This window comes from Nothobranchius furzeri, chromosome 6 (assembly GCF_043380555.1).
Source record: "Nothobranchius furzeri strain GRZ-AD chromosome 6, NfurGRZ-RIMD1, whole genome shotgun sequence".
Lineage (NCBI taxonomy): Eukaryota > Metazoa > Chordata > Actinopteri > Cyprinodontiformes > Nothobranchiidae > Nothobranchius > Nothobranchius furzeri.
The window spans coordinates 23844478-23861977 of record NC_091746.1 but is presented as its reverse complement, the minus strand read 5'-3'; the positions used below and the strand labels follow the sequence as shown (position 1 = coordinate 23861977).

At 44.6% G+C, this 17500-nt stretch overlaps 2 protein-coding genes across 6 annotated transcripts in view; both read left to right on the top strand.

The window, feature by feature from the left end:
• Positions 1-3332, top strand: part of pld5 (phospholipase D family member 5) — a 19769-nt gene extending 16437 nt beyond the window's left edge. Inside the window, exons 7-10 of the mRNA XM_015970668.3 lie at positions 191-342; positions 474-639; positions 724-814; positions 2890-3332. Of these exons, the coding sequence (XP_015826154.3) occupies positions 191-342; positions 474-639; positions 724-814; positions 2890-3146 (666 nt within the window). The 3' untranslated portion in view covers positions 3147-3332. The remainder of the gene's footprint in view (positions 1-190; positions 343-473; positions 640-723; positions 815-2889) is intronic.
• A 5976-nt stretch (positions 3333-9308) lies between these two features.
• Positions 9309-17500, top strand: part of LOC107392712 (girdin) — a 36049-nt gene continuing 27857 nt past the window's right edge. For all 5 annotated transcript variants that reach the window (XM_070552034.1, XM_070552037.1, XM_070552035.1 and 2 more), the window contains exons 1-4: positions 9309-9541; positions 9616-9707; positions 10918-11023; positions 16802-16871. In XM_070552034.1, coding sequence (XP_070408135.1) covers positions 9476-9541; positions 9616-9707; positions 10918-11023; positions 16802-16871 — 334 coding nt within the window. In that variant the 5' untranslated portion in view covers positions 9309-9475. The remainder of the gene's footprint in view (positions 9542-9615; positions 9708-10917; positions 11024-16801; positions 16872-17500) is intronic.

Sequence of the window (17500 nt, the reverse complement as noted above, 5' to 3'; positions counted from 1 at the left end):
AGGGACTGCAGATGGAAATAAGCAATTAGCATTTCTGCTCCAAGCATCTGTCCTGGCTTTGTCTTGCTCATTGTATTGTTGTGTATATTTCAAATAAACATACTTCCGTTACTTGGAGTATTAGAATCCAGTCTTATGTTCATTCAACCAGGCTTTATGAGTGCTATAAAGGACTGACTCATTTCTGCAGACCTCCCCGGACCTCTTCTGTCCCAAAGATCGAACTAGAGACGTAGACGCCATCAGTCAAGTCATCCAGAGTGCCAAAACCTTCATCTTCATTTCTGTGATGGACTACCTCCCTCTGGTCAGGAGGAGCTTCAGAAGAACTTCTGTCACAAGGTGTGAACGAGCTTTTTAATCTAATCTGGAACCCAAAAATATCCGTTTGTGTTCATGTGTAAGTTTGTCCCACAGAGAAACCGAATACTGAGGACTTATATTTATGGAAAAACGGACGGGTGCTTCCACAGGTACTGGTCCACGATCGATGAGGTGATCAGAGAAGCCGTGGTTCTCAGAGGAGTCAAAGTTCACCTTCTTATAAGCTTCTGGAGGAAAACTCACCCTCTCACCTTTAACTTTGTCACGTCCCTCAAGTCTCTGTGCATGCAGCTGCACAACTGCTCCCTGGAAGTGGTGCGCGACTCTTTAAAGGTGGACTTTCTCCTCCACTCAGGCGGCTGGTGTGATGACTAACGAATGTCTCGACTTTCCTCACAGAAGTTTTTTAGTCACAAGGAGCAGAAGGACGACTTTCAGCTGGGCCTCAACCACAACAAGTACATGGTGACCGACAACGCCGTCTACATCGGTAGGTCGCGTACGGCTTTTTCGTTTTGCTAATGAATGAAAGTTGAACGTTTAAGTTACATTTCACTGAATCTGGGGACACGATGTCCTCACGAGGAAAAGTGGATCTTTTTGCTGTTTTTTTTTTTTTCATTTATTTCTTCTTTGACGACTTTGAATTGTTTAAATATTAAATGTTTCTTAAAGGGAATGGTAAGATCTTTAATGTAAAGTCCTTCGTAAGCAAAGAAATGGCTAGGGTGTGATTTACATTCATAAATAATCTTTTTCTTTGGAGGAGAACATGAGTTATCAAAAAGAAAACAGCATTCTTTAATGAAAAAATTTGTTTTAAAGAGCAAGTCACCCCCTACCAGAGTATTACTCCGCTCCCACTTCCTGTTTGAAAAATGCAACAAATGCTGTAGCCTAGCAGAACGAGAGAGCAGAGCCGCTAACAAATACACACAAACACACACAGGCCCACAACGACATTGTGACATCATATGGTACCAGCTAACGTTCTAGGGTACCTCTTAGCCAATAGCGATGGCAGATTTTAATTCAAATGCAGAGTTTTTACCTGACAACGGCACAACACTGACAGTTTTAGGCAGAAAATTAAAATTTTAACTAAAATGCACTAAAGTGCAAAACTACTGACTACACGTGTCTGCAGCACGATTAGACACACGTAGTTTATCAGAAACAAAGTTTATTTGAAGAAGAAGAAGAAAATATCATTTCTATAGCGCCTCTCAAGATAAAAATCACAAGGCGCTTCACAAAAACAAAAAATGTAAAAATATAAAAAAGCATTTAGAAAATGTTTAAAAATATATTTAAAATGAGCAAAAATAGACAATTGTGATTGAAAAATGTTAAGAAAGAGAGAGCGTGAACAGGAAGGAGGGAAATCAGTGGATCCTGAGGAAGGTGGAATAGGTGGGGAGAGCAGAATAAAGAGAGAGAGGTGAAGAAGGTCATACAAAAGCCAGCTTGAACAAGTGAGTCTTCAGCTGCTTTTTAAAGGAGACCTCTGAGTCCACTGATCTCAGGCTCAGGGGGAGAGAAGTCCAGAGTCTGGGGGCCATAGCAACAAATGATCTGTCACCTTTGGTCTTTAGCCTGGTGCTGCACAACCAGTAGGCTTTGATCACTGGACCTCAGGGACCTGCTGGGGGTGTAGGGACTAAGAAGATCACCAATGTAAGATGGTGCTTGTCCATGTAAGGCCCTATAGACCAGAACCAGGATCTTGAAATGAACCCTGAAGTTGACTGGCAGCCAGTGAAGCTGGAGGAGAAGCGGGGTGATGTGGGTGTGTTTGGAGGACTTGGTCAGAAGTCGAGCACAGGCGTTCTGAACCACCCGTAGACGGTTCAGGGAGGTTCTGCTCAGACACGTGAAAAGAGAGTTACAGTAGTCTAAGCGTGAGGAGATGAAGGTGTGGAGAACTGTCTCAAGTTCAGAGCGGGACAGAATGGGACTCAGCTTAGCAACGCTCCTGAGATGGAAGAAGGAAGAGCCAACAAGAGAACTGACATGAGAATCCAGGGTGAGAGCTGGGTCAAAGGTCACGCCAAGATTCCTGACAGAAGGTTTGGTGTGGGAAGCAAGCTGACCAAGAGAGTCTCTGACTTTGGGAACCAGCTTGTCTGGGGCACAGATGAGGATCTCAGTCTTATCTTCATTCAGCTGAAGAAAGCTCCCAGCCATCCAGGTTTTGATAGAGTCTAAGCAGGTGTGTAACAGCTGCAGCTTAGACATCTCATGGGGCTTAAAGGAGATGTACAGTTGGATGTCATCTGCATAAAGATGGTAGGAGATTCCTTTGAAGGAGCTCAGGATGTGCTGAAGAGGAAGCAGATAGAGGAGGAAGAGCAGAGGCCCCAGCACAAAACCTTGTGGGACACCATGGGTAAGAGAGGTGGTGGAGGACCTAAACTTGGAATTTGGGGGTGTCTTGCTCTTTAAATAAAAAACAGTCTGATGTTGCTTTTCTGTTCTAGATTCCTCTTTAGACTGACACAGGAGCAGTTACAACTTTATCTGTGCACAGAAAAGTTGGGTTATTAAGTAGCTTTTGTTGCTCAGGTAACAACGACTGGGTGGGCAGCGACTTTGACAGGGATGCAGGAGTCGGTCTGGTGATGAAGATTAAGGACAGTCACCAGAACAGAAGAGTGACGGTCCTGGAGCAAATCAAAGCTGCTTTTGTGAGAGACTGGAAGTCCCATCATGCTAAGAACCTACAGAAAAGCAAAGACCAGCAGGGAAAACGTGGATCTTTACAGGGGTCTAAAGGTTTCTGGGACCTCACAGAAGAAAACGACTGGAACCAGTCTTTATGAACACAGAACGTGTTTCTGTCTTTAAGCCTTTGCCTGAATGCTGCAGCTTTTACAAACAAGTACACAAAATAAATGTAGTTCCATCCACACTAATAGAAGCTAATATTAAATACCTTAAACTCAGATTGTTGGTTTCAATCAGATGGAAACTGTTTCATCGCTGTTACCTGTTAAATGAGCATGCACTGCTGCATGAATGATGCAGCCCATAATAAACTGCACTATATAGACAAACACTATGTATCCAAACACAACCTGTGCCACACTTATTTATTCTACCAAACTCACCAGAATCAAATGACAGTATTTTTGCATTGTGTTTATTTTTGGCCATGTTCTGTGCTTCTCTTGTTGAGGCGCTGACCAGATCTGCGGCTGCAGGCTTGTCGGTGCCTGTCGTGGTGGCAACCCCCGAACCCGCTGGTAGACACCGGTAGTTTGGGATGCTGTCGAGCTGAAGAAAGAGTCCTATCAGGTGTTTTTGGTCTGTGGGACTGCAGAAGCAGCTGATGGGTACCGGCAGTCCAAGCAGAATGCAGCTCAGGTAGTCGTGGAGACTAAAACACGAGCGTGGGAGGAGTTCGGTGAGACCATGGAGCAAGACTTCCACAAGGCTTTAAGGAGATTCTGGTCCACCATCTGGCACCTCAGGAGGGGAAAGCAGTGCGCTACCAACACTGTTTACAGTGTGGATGGTGTGCTGCTGACCTCTACTTGTGTATAGGTGGACATAATACTTCAAAGACCTCCTCAATCCCACTGGCACGCCTTCCAGTGATAAAGCAGAGTCTGGCTTTGGGTTGGGCTCTCCCATCACTGGGGCTGAGGTCACTGAGATGGTCAAAAAGCTCCTCGGTGACAAGGCCCCCGAGGGTGGATGAGGCGTTCCTTAAGGCGTTGGATTTTGTGGGGTTGTGTTGGTTGATGCAACTCTGCAATATCGCGTGGACAACAGGAGCAGTTCCACTGGACTGGCAGACCGGGGTGGTGGTCCCCTTATTTAAAAAGGGGGACCGCAGGGTGTGTTCCAACTACAGGGGGAATCACACTCCTGAGCCTCCCTGGTACGGTCTATTCAGAGGTTCTGGAGAGGAGAGGAAGGTCTGTTGGATTGTCGAACCTCAGATTCAGGAAGAAAAATTTGGTTCTCGTCCTGGCTGTGGATCACTGGACCAGCTCCATATCCTTAGGGGATCCTGGAGGGTGCGTGGGAGTTCGCCCAACTAATCTACATGTGTTTTGTGGATTTGGAGAAGGCGTTTGGCCGTGTCCCTCGGGGGGCTCTGTGGGGGGTACTCCGGGAGTATGGGGTACCAGGCCCTCTGATACGGGCTGTTAGGTCCCTGTATGACCGGTGTTAGAGCTTGGCCCGCATTGCTGGCAGTGAGTCGGGCTCGTTCCCAGTGAGAGTTGGACTCCGCCAAGGCTGCCCTTTGTCACCGATTCTGTTCATAACCTTTATGGACAGGATTTCTAGGCGCAGCCAAGGCGTGGAGGGCATCCGTTTTGGTGGCTTCATCAGAAAAGGATCTCCAGCTTTCGCTGGAGCGGTTCGCAGCCGAGTGTGAAGCAGCTGGGATGAGAATCAGCTCCTCTAAATCTGAGACCATGGTCTTGATTCAGAAAAGGGCAGAATGCCTTCTCCGGGTCAGGGATGAGGTCCTGCCCCAAGTGGAGGAGTTTAAGTATATCGGGGTCTTGTTCACGAGTGAGGGAAAGATGGAGCGTGAGATCGACAGGTGGATTAGTACTGCATCTGCAGTGATGCGGGTGTTGTACCGGTCTGTCGTGATGAAGAGAGAGCCGAGTCAGAAGGCGAAGCCCTCGATTTACCGGTCGATCTACGTTCCTACCCTCACTTATGGTCATGAGCTTTGGGTAGTGACCGAAAGAACGAGATTGCGGATACAAGCAGCCGAAATGAGTTTTCTCCGCAAGGTGTCTGGGCTCTCCCTTAGAGATAGGGTGAGAAGCTCGGTCATCCGGGAGGGGCTCGATGTAGACCTGCTGCTCCTCCACATCGACAGGAGCCAGTTGAGGTGGCTCAGGCATCTGGTCAGGATGCCTCCTGGACACCTCCCTGGTGAGGTTTTCCGGCCACGTCCAACTGGGAGGAGGCCCAAAGGAAGACCCAGGACTTGGTGGAGGGACTCTTGCCTGGCCAGGAAACGCCTTGGGATTCCCCCGGAAGAGCTGGCCCAAGTAGCTGGGGAGAGGGAAGTCTGGGCGTCTCGGTTTAGGCGTCTGCCCCCGCGACCCGACTCCGGATAACTGGCTGTGGATGGATGGATGGATGCATTGTGTTTTACATTTACAGGGAGTGCAGAATTATTAGGCAAGTTGTATTTTTGAGGAATAATTTTATTTTTGAACAACAACCGTGTTCTCAATGAACCCAAACAACTCATTAATATCAAAGCTGAATGTTTTTGGAAGTAGTTTTTAGTTTGTTTGTAGTTTTAGGTATTTTAGGGGGATATCTTTGAGTGCAGGTGAATATTACTGTGCATAATTATTAGGCAACTTAACTTAAAAACAAATATATACCCATTTCAGTTATTTATTTTTACCAGTGAAACCAATATAACATCTCCACATTCCCAAATATACATTTCTGACATTCAAAAACAATACAAAAACAAATCAGCGACCAATATAGCCACCTTTCTTTGCAAGGACACTCAAAAGCCGGCCATCCATGGATTCTGTCAGTGTTTTGATCTGTTCACCATCAACATTGCGTGCAGCAGCAACCACAGCCTCCCAGACGCTGTTCAGAGAGGTGTACCGTTTTCCCTCCTTGTAAATCTCACATTTGATGATGGACCACAGGTTCTCAATGGGGTTCAGATCAGGTGAACAAGGAGGCCATGTCATTAGTTTTTCTTCTTTTATACCCTTTCTTGCCAGCCACGCTGTGGAGTACTTGGACGCGTGTGATGGAGCGTTGTCCTGCATGGAAATCATGTTTTTCTTGAAGGATGCAGACTTCTTCCTGCACCGCTGCTTGAAGAAGGTGTCTTCCAGAAACTGGCAGTAGGACTGGGAGTTGAGCTTGACTCCATCCTCAACCCGAAAAGGCCCCACAAGCTCATCTTTGATGATACCAGCCCAAACCAGTACTCCACCTCCACCTTGCTGGCGTCTGAGTCGGACTGGAGCTCTCTGCCCTTTACCAATCCAGCCACGGGCCCATCCATCTGGCCCATCAAGACTCACTCTCATTTCATCAGTCCATAAAACCTTAGAAAAATCAGTCTTGAGATATTTCTTGGCCCAGTCTTGACGTTTCAGCTTGTGTGTCTTGTTCAGTGGTGGTCGTCTTTCAGCCTTTCTTACCTTGGCCATGTCTCTGAGTATTGCCCACCTTGTGCTTTTGGGCACTCCAGTGATGCTGCAGCTCTGAAATACGGCCAAACTGGTGGCAAGTGGCATCTTGGCAGCTGCATGCTTGACTTTTCTCAGTTCATGGGCAGTTATTTTGCGCCTTGGTTTGTCCACACGCTTCTTGCGACCCTGTTGACTATTTTGAATGAAACGCTTGATTGTTCGATGATCACGCTTCAGAAGCTTTGCAATTTTAAGACTGCTGCATCCCTCTGCAAGATATCTCACTATTTATGACTTTTCTGAGCCTGTCAAGTCCTTCTTTTGACCCATTTTGCCAAAGGAAAGGAAGTTTTCTAATAATTATGCACACCTGATATAGGGTGTTGATGTCATTAGACCACACCCCTTCTCATTACAGAGATGCACATCACCTAATATGCTTGACTGGTAGTAGGCTTTCGAGCCTATACAGCTTGGAGTAAGACAACATGCATGAAGAGGATGATGTGGACTAATTACTCATTTGCCTAATAAATCTGCACTCCCTGTATTGGATATGTTCATGAGAGTAATAAATCCTTTTGTGCCTGTATAGCATGTAAGTTGGTTATGCTAACATGGTAAATCTGCAGTAATTATCCAGCCCATTTTAAACTGGCTTATTCCTCAGTAAAGTCAGTGAACTTATTTTCCAGCCGTGTTTGTTAGAAATACAATTTCCCTAATTGGTGCTGTTTGACTCTGCATGATGGGATGTGTGCAGCAATGGGCATGTCCATTCTGTCTAACAAAACAGCATCAGGCACTAACACAGGTGCAAAAGAAAAACCGTTTAGTTTTATTCTTAATTTGTTTCTTGTTTTGCAAAGTAACTGATTTGTGATCAGTTCAGTTCTTTTGTGTGAGCCTGTAATAAGGTGCCGTAGCAGCGTTTGTTTGTGTGAAGGATCACATTGAAAGGATTCACTTTCATTATATAGTTGGAACAATCTTTTTGGTCAGTGGGTGCACCATGGCGACCATGGCCCTTTAATGTCTGCCTGATTACATCCTTAAAGAGCAAGTCACCCCCACCAGAGTATTACTCCACTCCCACTTCCTATTTGAAAAATGCAACAAATGCTGTTGCCTAGCAGACCAAGAGGGCGGAGCCGCTAACAAATACACACACAGGCTCACAACGACATTGTGACATCATATGGTACCAGCTAACGTTCTAGGGTACCTCTTAGCCAATAGCGATGGCAGATTTGAATTCAAATGCAGTGCAGAGTTTTTACCTGACAACGGCGCAACACTGACAGTTTTAGGCAGAAAATTAACATTTTAACTAAAATGCACTAAAGTGCAAAACTATTGACTACACGTGTCTGCAGCACGATTAGACACGCATTTATATTTCTTTGGTACGTTCTTTCTGTGTTTGGCTTCTAATTCCATTTTTGGTTCTTTTTTGAAACACAGAAAAGGTTTCTCTTTACCTTCCTGATAGTTTTGTTTGCGTCTGCAAACATCCTCAGAGCTGACGCTGATGGTGGCGTCACACATTTACATAGTTTTTCAGGAAAACAAAGTTGATTTGGGGGTGACTTGCTCTTTAACTTTCAGCAGTCAGAAAGAACAAAAAAAATAGAATCGACTAACATATTAAAATGGAACTGTCAACCGCAATATGTTAACAAATATAAATAGCCTGGATAAAAGATTGAAAGAAACCTGTTTTCGGTGTTTGTGACTTCCACTCCTTTTGGACATTCTAATCATGTTACCGTTTTGGCCACACGAGGGCGCTAAAACCCAGCAGAAAATGCTGCATCCTCTTGCATTCCACCTATAAAATGTGTTGTATTCCTTCATGATATGAACATAAACATGATGTGTGCCCATTTAATTAATATGACCTCGCATTGCTTACGATCTTAACCTTATTTTCAACGAGACTGCTTGTGTAAACAAAGAAGGAATAACGTTCGACTTAAGGATTTTTAAAGCTTTTATCAATAAATGTATCTGTTGTGCACCTTCAAAATCAATTATTTTGTCGAGCTCCATATTTGACCTAGAAGGCTGAAAATGTGTTTTGTATTAATATTTTTTTGCTGAACGGTGGGTCTATTGCATTAAACTAATGTAAGAAAATGTATTGGAAATAATGGTATATTTACAAGTAATTATTAAAAATGGAATATGACTGAGATGCGTTCAGAAAGTTCTTAATGAGAGTTGAACCACTAGGAGGTGCTGTTGTGATTTCCTAGAGAACAGTCAGATTGGTTGAAACTTGCTAGGAGCGATAAAAATAACATTCATTGAACTTTACTTAACTTTAAAGCGTATTTAAACTTAAACTTTAAACTATTTTGCATTCAGAAGATTTAATAGAGAATCACGGTGTTTAGCCTTTTAGCTAGCACAGCTTCATTTTCAGAATTTAGCGGAGGGGGAATAGCGCATGCGCTGTTGCTATGGTGACAGATTATTGGTGGATTTTTCTGTTTTAGATCGCTTCAAACCATCGCTTCAAACCTAAAAACCGACGGGACGATCTTGTTTACTTGAGTTTAGACTATAAATATTAGGGAAGAGCACTTTTTTATTCTTTTTATTAGTATTATTTTTGCTAACAGTAGAGCTAGCTTATTGCGTGAGCAGCAGAGAGGAGGAAGAGGAGGAGGTGGAGGAGGAGGAGGGGGGTTTCTGTAGCAGCAGATGAGTTTGCAGCAAACGACCAGAGAGGATGTGCGTGCGCCTGTGTGTGTGTGTGTTGATGTGTTTTGGAGTTGCGGGACCAACTGCGGGTGTTTTGACGCGAACTTTTAGCAGCTCTGACTGAGTTTGTGAGTAAAATCACACCGAACCGTTTGGAAGATATTCCTAACTTGCTGGAAATGTGCGGATCCACTTCCTGTAAAGAGCACTTCTGGAGAAGGACGCGGTTTCCACCTAGCTGTCCCGACTGAACCCTTTATTTCTACTGAGACCACGCGCTCATCGTGAGGATGGAAGCTGGAGGTTTTCCAGCCTCCCTGCAGGATCAGTTCATGCTCAGCCCTCTTGTCACCTGGGTGAGTAAAGTCAGAAAACTGGGATCACGTTTCCTTGTGACGTCACTAAAAGTGTTTACTGTTCTTGGTTTTAGGTAAAGACTTTTATTCCAAACGATGGAGATGTGCATTTAGACTTTTCAGACTTGCTGGATGGAGTTATTCTGAACGACATAATGGCTCAAATGTAAGTCCTTTCTGCAGGCCATCCCTCACATTCCTGATGTAGGATGTGGATTGCATCATGAATGAATGAAATGAAATGAACGAATGATTTCATTTTCATTAATTCATTTTCATTCATGTAGGATGTGGACTGCATCATCTCTTGATTGATGGTTTATGTTATGAATTTAGTGGCATTTAAACTGGTTCACCAGTGTTTAGATGAAGTATTAAATCACTGTGGACTGGAGAGTGCCTTCTCCTCCTTTTTGATAGGTTATAGCTGATAGTTTCACATTTTTAAGCAGACACCAACAGTGCTGTCATTGTCCGGGTGCAGTAATAAATGGGATCTTTGTAGTCACGGACTTAAATGTAACTTCCTCATCTCTTACAGGTTAGGGTTTCTGAGAACATGTCAGAATTAAGATCAAAGTTAACTCTGAGCACAAACTCGCCAGCTGGATTGGGTAAAACGTAAAGAAAATCATAGACGCTTCTTAAGAGATTATAATATTCTGCCTTCTGTTGTGTCTGCTTTATCCTCGTCTTGAGGAAAACCGACTGATGATGGACTTGTTGTTATTTAGCTCTCATAGTAGCACAGAATGACACTTTAACGGCAAAATTCTATGCAAAATTGACGGTTTTGTAAGCAGACGAGAAACTGGTGACCTAACCTTGCACTCGTTATTGTTAACAGCATCCATTCAGCCCACTTATCCTCCTCAAGGCCACAACCACCAGCTCCTAAACCTAAAACGATGCTGTAATGAGGGGAGGGGGGGAGGCGGGATAATCCCCTGGATTGAGAGACCCTCTGGGATTAGAGCCTGCTGTTTAGTGGCAGTCGGACACAGACGGGAGGGGGACAGAATCCAGAAACAGGAAGAGCAGTGTGAAAAGAAGGAGACAGGCAGGCTACAACCTGATGACATATTTCTCTTTTACTCAGTATTATTAGTTAGAATCAGAAAAAATCCAAACGTGTGTTTTTGCCGCAGCCTTTTGCTGTTGGGGAGTTAACTACGGTGAATGGATGTTCGCTCACACCAGGACCCGCACACAGTTCCAGCTTCTGGGTGGGATGTTTGCCACCAAACACCCCAGCCTGGACGAATGATGTCATTTAAGTTGGGAATAAATGGCGACTTCTTGCATTCAGCCACGACTCTGCAGTCTGTTTAGATAAGGACTGATCAGCTCTTTCTGGTATATTTTCCCGTGTACAGAAACCCTCCCTCTGCTCCTCCGGGTGTAAAGAGTGTCTGCAGAGATCCGAGTCGGAGGATCCAGAACCTGAACTTTCTTGTCCAGCAAGTTAAAGCGTATTATCTGGTGAGTATTTGGACATTCCTTCCCCTGGTTAGTCACGATCAAAGCCCCTAATCTCTCTTTAAATCCAATTATTATCATGTTTTTGGGTCTTACCCAAACTTTTCGTTGGCACACACTTTTTTTATGGCGCTCGTGTCCTCACTGATCAGCTCTTAGGATGCGTGACCTAAATATCCACGATGTGAACATCTGTGTAATCAGCACAGGAGCGAGGTTCGGGCACGGCAGAAAGTAAAGCGCCACTCAGAGCTGCAGACCAACGGAAAGCTTTGCAGCGACTCAGAAATCACAGAGATGCCAAAGTCGTAGCTCGTCTGCGTTAAAGAGATGAAATTTGGTTTGAGATCACCAGAGATGGGATTTTACTGAGGAGGAGCTCCATACAGATCAGCAGGGTGTGTGAATGATGTGTTGTAAAGCACCTTGGGGGGTTCTAGGACTCTAGAAGGCACTATATCAGATACAGGCCATTTACCATTTGTCATTTTGGTTCAACAAATATGTAGATACCAGGTGTAGTGTTCTCTTTTTTTAAAGACCAAGTTCACTGGGTAATCGTTTTTTACTTTTTTTTTTAAACTGAGTGTTTAACGCAGGCTGAACATGAGAATAGTCTCCTACACCAGTCTCCTACACCTACCTCCTGCATCAGCTGCTGATAGAAAACAGACGGTGAAACTCTAGGATAGAAAATCCTGACAGATCTACGTCACACTGTCACTAACATCCATGGACTCACCCATCTGGACTCACGACGGGGAAGCTGTTGTTGGTTTAGCGTCTAGGAAACAGCAGAGAACGTCTCTGCTAGGAGAAGCTAACCACTAGCATTAGCAACTCCACCACACAGCAGAACTCCTCCAGGCGTGTGTTATTGGTGGAGATAAAACATCAATGTTGCAGAGCAAACAGTCAGTGGTAGAGCTGTGTTGCTGTTAGCCAATCAGAGGAGAGACGTCCACATATCAGGAAGTAAGACTCCAGATCCTGTCGTCTGCTGAGTCGCACTCTTCCAGTCAACGTCTACTTTCTAAAAGACGAGTGCCAGCGCTTCTTACCCACAGAGAACAAACCACAAGACATTCATTTATTTAGAAACTTATATTTCATGAGGATGAAACCGCGGGTCCTCTTACCTTACTTACCTTAAACTCAACATAACTCAATCAAAAGGAAAAGAAACATTGATCTCAAACTAACAAATAAGTTTAATAAATAAATCAACAAGCAAACAAGTCTATGGACTTGTTTGCTTGTTGATTTATTTATTAAATCAAAGCATTTTCCCTTTTTTCCCTTTTCTTCTAAATCAAAAACAGTTACGGGTGGGCGTCACATATTCATGAACCAAAATGATTATTAATAATAATAATAATAATAATAATAATTGAATATTCTAAACAAACGAAAAGATGTAGTGGATCTTAAATGAGCAGGCAACGTGTTCCCGTCGGTTGGAGCTTTAACAGAAAAAGAACTTTCCTGACTCCTTTTTAAAACGAGGAACCACGAATGAAATCTGTTGTGCTTTACGATATTAGAATGAGACTGGCGTGGAATTAACAAGGTGGTTAGACAAGAAGGAAAATCAGAATAGACACAATTAAAAATAAACAACCAGTGAAGTTTCCACCTGGATTTATACTAACGAACACAAACAGAAGTGCTGAAACAAACGAGTGAACTCGGTCTTTAAAGAGCAAGTCACCCCCTACCAGAGTATTACTCCACTCCCACTTCCTGTTTGAAAAATGCAACAAATGCTGTTGCCTAGCAGACTGAGAGGGCGGAGCCGCTAACAAATACACACACAGGCTCACAACGACATTGTGACATCATATGGTACCAGCTAACATTCTAGGGTACATCTTAGCCAATGGCGATGACAGATTTAAATTCAAATGCAGTGCAGAGTTTTTACCTGACAACGGCACAACACTGACAGTTTTATGGGCTCGACACACGGGAGTCGACAAACGACCGCGATCAGAGAAATTCGCCGCTGTCGCTTTTATTACCTGACACACGGAAGGCGACCCACGGCCGCGGCCAGTGGCAAAGCCGTCTACGTGTTCTGTTCCATGGCGTAATCGAATCTTCTGCTGTTGTGGTTGGCTGTGTCAGGTTGGAGGGAATTAAGGTTATTTAAGCGGTTCAGAGTTTAAAAAGCGATGATGTTTCACAAGGTGCTGCTAGAGTTATGTGAAATCTTACTTCTGATTTTACTATAAAAAAAGAAAAACCCAAGAATGGGTTCATCCCATTAGGGCTGTCACGGTAACCGCAAAAATGAAATATCGCAATATGAAGAAGCCCACCGCGATTACTGAACTTGGTTCAACTCAATGATGCATGTTGAGAAGGATGGCTGCACTGGTATCAAAACGAAACGTTACTTCGCTCCTTTGGGAGCACTTTGGTTTTCAGTACGTCAGCTGCTGCGCAGCCAGAGTCCTTGGCCGAGACGGAGCTGCCACCAGCGGCAAAAATAAATAAATAAATAAACGCTCGGAGACCTGCTGAAGTCCCGGACAAGCACTGCTTCTGCAACCGCCCCGAAGAGAGTTTGAGCCGAGCTGGAGCTCACTCGCTACCTGCAGGAGGAACGCATCCACCCTAAAGAAACCCCCCTGACATGGTGGAGCAACAACCGGGAGAGATTCCCTTTGCTCGCCAGTCGTACGCAAGTACGTGTGCGTTAGTGCAACGAGCGCACCATCTGAGAGGGTTTTCAGTGTTGCTGGAAATGTTGCCACCCCTCTCAGATCCTCTCTCAAACCGTATATGGTTAACATGCTGGTTTTGCTTATGGGTAACAAGGACGTGACCGAGCTATAAAGCACCGTCATTCGTGTGTGTGAAAGTGAAATGATAGTGCGCCCACCCCCCGGCGCGCGCGTGCCCGGTACATGTAATTTTTTATGCTTGATTTTAAACAACTAAACAAAATGGGGACTTGTTTCTTATTTGTTAGATGCTGCAGCCAAATTTGCATTTAAAAGTTTGACCTCCTGAATTTTGTTGTTTTTAAGTTCAGTCGGACTCCGACTGTAGGAGAAACAAACGTTACTGCGATCTGTGTTGTTACTGCCCTTTGATCTGCATTCAGTAAAGTGTTATAAAAGAAGGCATGGCAATTTTTAACCTTTTTTAAATGTGTAAACATTATGTTTAGATAGTACTGCAATAAAAAAGGGCTGCAATAATATCGCAGTTTCGCTTGGTAGGAGGGAGACCCGCGATTATCGCTTTGTCGCGCATGTCTCATTGAAAATGAATGGAGGAGAGGCGATGTCGCCTCCCGTGTGTCGAGCCCATTAGGTAGAAAATTTACATTTGAACAAAAATGCACTAAAGTGCAAAACTTTCTGACTACACGTGTCTGCAGCACGATTAGACACGCATTTATATAGTTTGCCGGAAAAACAAAGTTGATTTGGGGGCGACTTGCTCTTTAAGCATAAAGTTCCAGCAGCTGAATATTACAGCTGGTGGTGGTCAGAGGGACCGATGCAGCTTTGCCTCATTCACATCGCCCCAGGTTGGCTGTGGCTAGGCAGTAGCTCACCATCACCAGCAGTGAGTGAGTGTGTGAATAATGGAAAGCACTTTGGGTGCATTTAAAAGCGCTCTATAAATCAAATCCATTGTTATTCAAACCAATGTTATTTTCTTAATTCTCCTTTAAGTCACTTCTGTTACCTGCACTGATAATATTATCGTGTATTTAGTGAGATGCTCGGGTCCTCTGACCTTTCTGTAAATCTCCATTTAACTGGGCTTCATGAGACGAAGTAAAAAGCAGCGAAAATTCCAGCCGGGAGCAAAATAAGGACGGCACCAGTGATGGGCGCGGTATTGATTAAGTCGAGCAGTTTGACAAGAAGAAGCTGGTGTTGAGCTGAGTTTGCAAAATGTCCTGGAGAAGAAGCTACAGAGGCAGATCGGGTTAAATCAGATGTGGGTCGCAGCGGAACAGCAGGTGTGTTCAGGTACGTCAACGTCGACAGACAAGCAAAGCTAACACGCTAATACACGTCTGCTGTTTTTATTTAGAGCTTCAGAATTGTGTCTTTCCTGGGAAAACACACGAGATAATGTTTTTGTCTGTTAGTAAAACATCTCATCAACATCCAGACAGGTTTCCAGGAAATGCCAGAGGTTTAATGAAATCAAATTTCATGAACTTTTAGACAAAATGGTTAGAAAATCAACTAAAATTCAAAGTGAACGCAGTATCTTAGCCCAAAGACACTCAGTTATAACTTTACTTTCTAGACTTTCTAGAAAAGGGATGGGCAATCCTGGTCCTCAAGGGCCGCTATCCAGCAGACTTTAGTTGTTTCTTTGCTTAAACACACCTGGTTTGAATCTGCTGGTGATTAACAGGCTGCTGCAGAGCCTGATGAGCTGCTGAACAGGTGTTTCATCCAGGAATCAGGTGTGTTTAAGCAGAGAAACAACTAAAACCTGCTGGATAGCGGCCCTTGAGGACCAGGATTGCCCACCCCTGTTAAATCTAGAAGTTTAGCCATGAAACCCACCAACAGTCTTTATTCTCATTCACATATAAGTGCATCTGCTGCTGTCTCTAACGCCCTGTGAGTCACTTCCTGTCAAAAAAAAAGCTCTGGCGCTCCTGTTTCAGAGGGTAGAAGTTTGTTGCCCATTAATATTCATGACTTGCAAATGCCTCACCTGTGATTGGCTAACAAAGGCAACTCTTCTGCTGCCTCTGTTCTCTTTTCTTTCTTGGAAGAAAAAGCAACGCTGATGTCTGATCTCACTAATAACACAAACCTATAACCATTCCGCCTTGTAGACTTGTTGCTAACAGTTAGCCTCTACTAGCCAAGAAGCACGCTGCTCTCTCGTTCCTGTGAGCTGTCCCAAGCCAAGGTGGGCGGGGCCACGGATGCTAATTTACTCGGACCTAAAAGAGAACGGCTTTTTCTGACCTGATCATTTCCTCGTCTATTATTTCCTTTCTGCAGCCGATGCGGGCGATGAAGAAATGTTCTCTTTCGGTGTGCATGTGAAACTTACGCCTACTGCAACCTGGAAGCATCAGCGGCGCGGAACGCCACTGCGTCACGTAGATTCCATTACAGTCGATGGGGTGATTCAAACCAGCTGCAACGCTGCAATTTTCAGGCGCATCCCAGAAGCGGCACGCTGCGCCGCTAAAGACAGGATCGGGTTGTTTTTGCCCGCAGAAAGACTGATTTCAACAAGAACAAGTATTACACGATTCGGCAGTAACCCAGACCCTTAAGTCTCACATCTAGTAGAAGTAGGAGGGTTTTTGTAACGCTTAAGGAACAGTGGCGGTGGTTGTGGGCTGCTGCATTGAACAGAAGTGTTTAGCGACAGTTAGCTTTGTCTTCATCAGCGAGCAGATAAGCAGTACTTGTCACCAGAATGCTGTTCCTGTTCGTCCATGAGAAGCTTTTAGGATGCGTCCCACACACTCACCAGCATGGACCACAGACCCTACAGCCTGAAACGAGGCTTCACTGAGTAGCTTTGGACAGTTCAGCTCTGCACCAGGGAAACACACATTAACACACTCCTTGGCACACTTTCAGGGTTCACTCATTTGTTGGCAGCTTCTCTATACGCGTGTTTTGTTAGGCGCTTTGTGCTCCACATGCATACACTCATGTCTGTTGAAGCACCTTAGCTGGTCTTCCTGAGGTTTCTGTTCCGTCTCACGTCAGCCTAAATGTGCTCATCTTGTTTTCCCACCACCCGTCTCCTCTCTGTCTTCGTTTGCAGGATCATCTGAGGCAGTTAATCATGATTCCTCTGCCAGACGTACTGCTGCTTGCCAACGCTCCGTACTGCGGTAGGATTTTCTAAGTCAGTATTGATCTATAAAGTCTTGCTGTGGTTTGTTATGAATGAAATTTCTTTCACAGAAACAGTTGCGGTGTTAGTGTTTCCTCTTCCTGAGGCTGACACCAGTCTGGTTTGTGATGGGGCTCCGATCATTAAAGAGCAAGTCACCCCCGACCAGATTCTTACTCAACTCCCACTTCCTGTTTGAAAAATGCAACAAATGCTGTTGCCTAGCAGACCAAGGGGGTGGAGCCGCTAACAAATACACACACTCACGTAGGGCTGCACAATATATCGAAAAATTATCGTCATCGCGATAACAGGACGTGAGATAGGCCCATCGCAAAACACGGCAAAAACAGCGATGAATGTTTGGTTCAAACATTTCCATCCGTGTCATACATCAGCTTTTTGTAAACCAGCTCTGTTTTTTACGCGAAAGTATTATTTGACCAATCAAATGTAGCCCTTCTGATATGCGGCCAATCAGATGGGTCCTTTCACGTAATATGCCCGCCCCCTACATAGACCCTTTTGGAAAGCAACACCCAAACAGAGTTAGCGGCGCCGTTCCCTTGTTCGTCATGCTGGCTCAGAGCAACGAACGCACTTTGTGCTGATGTTTCTGGATTCAGC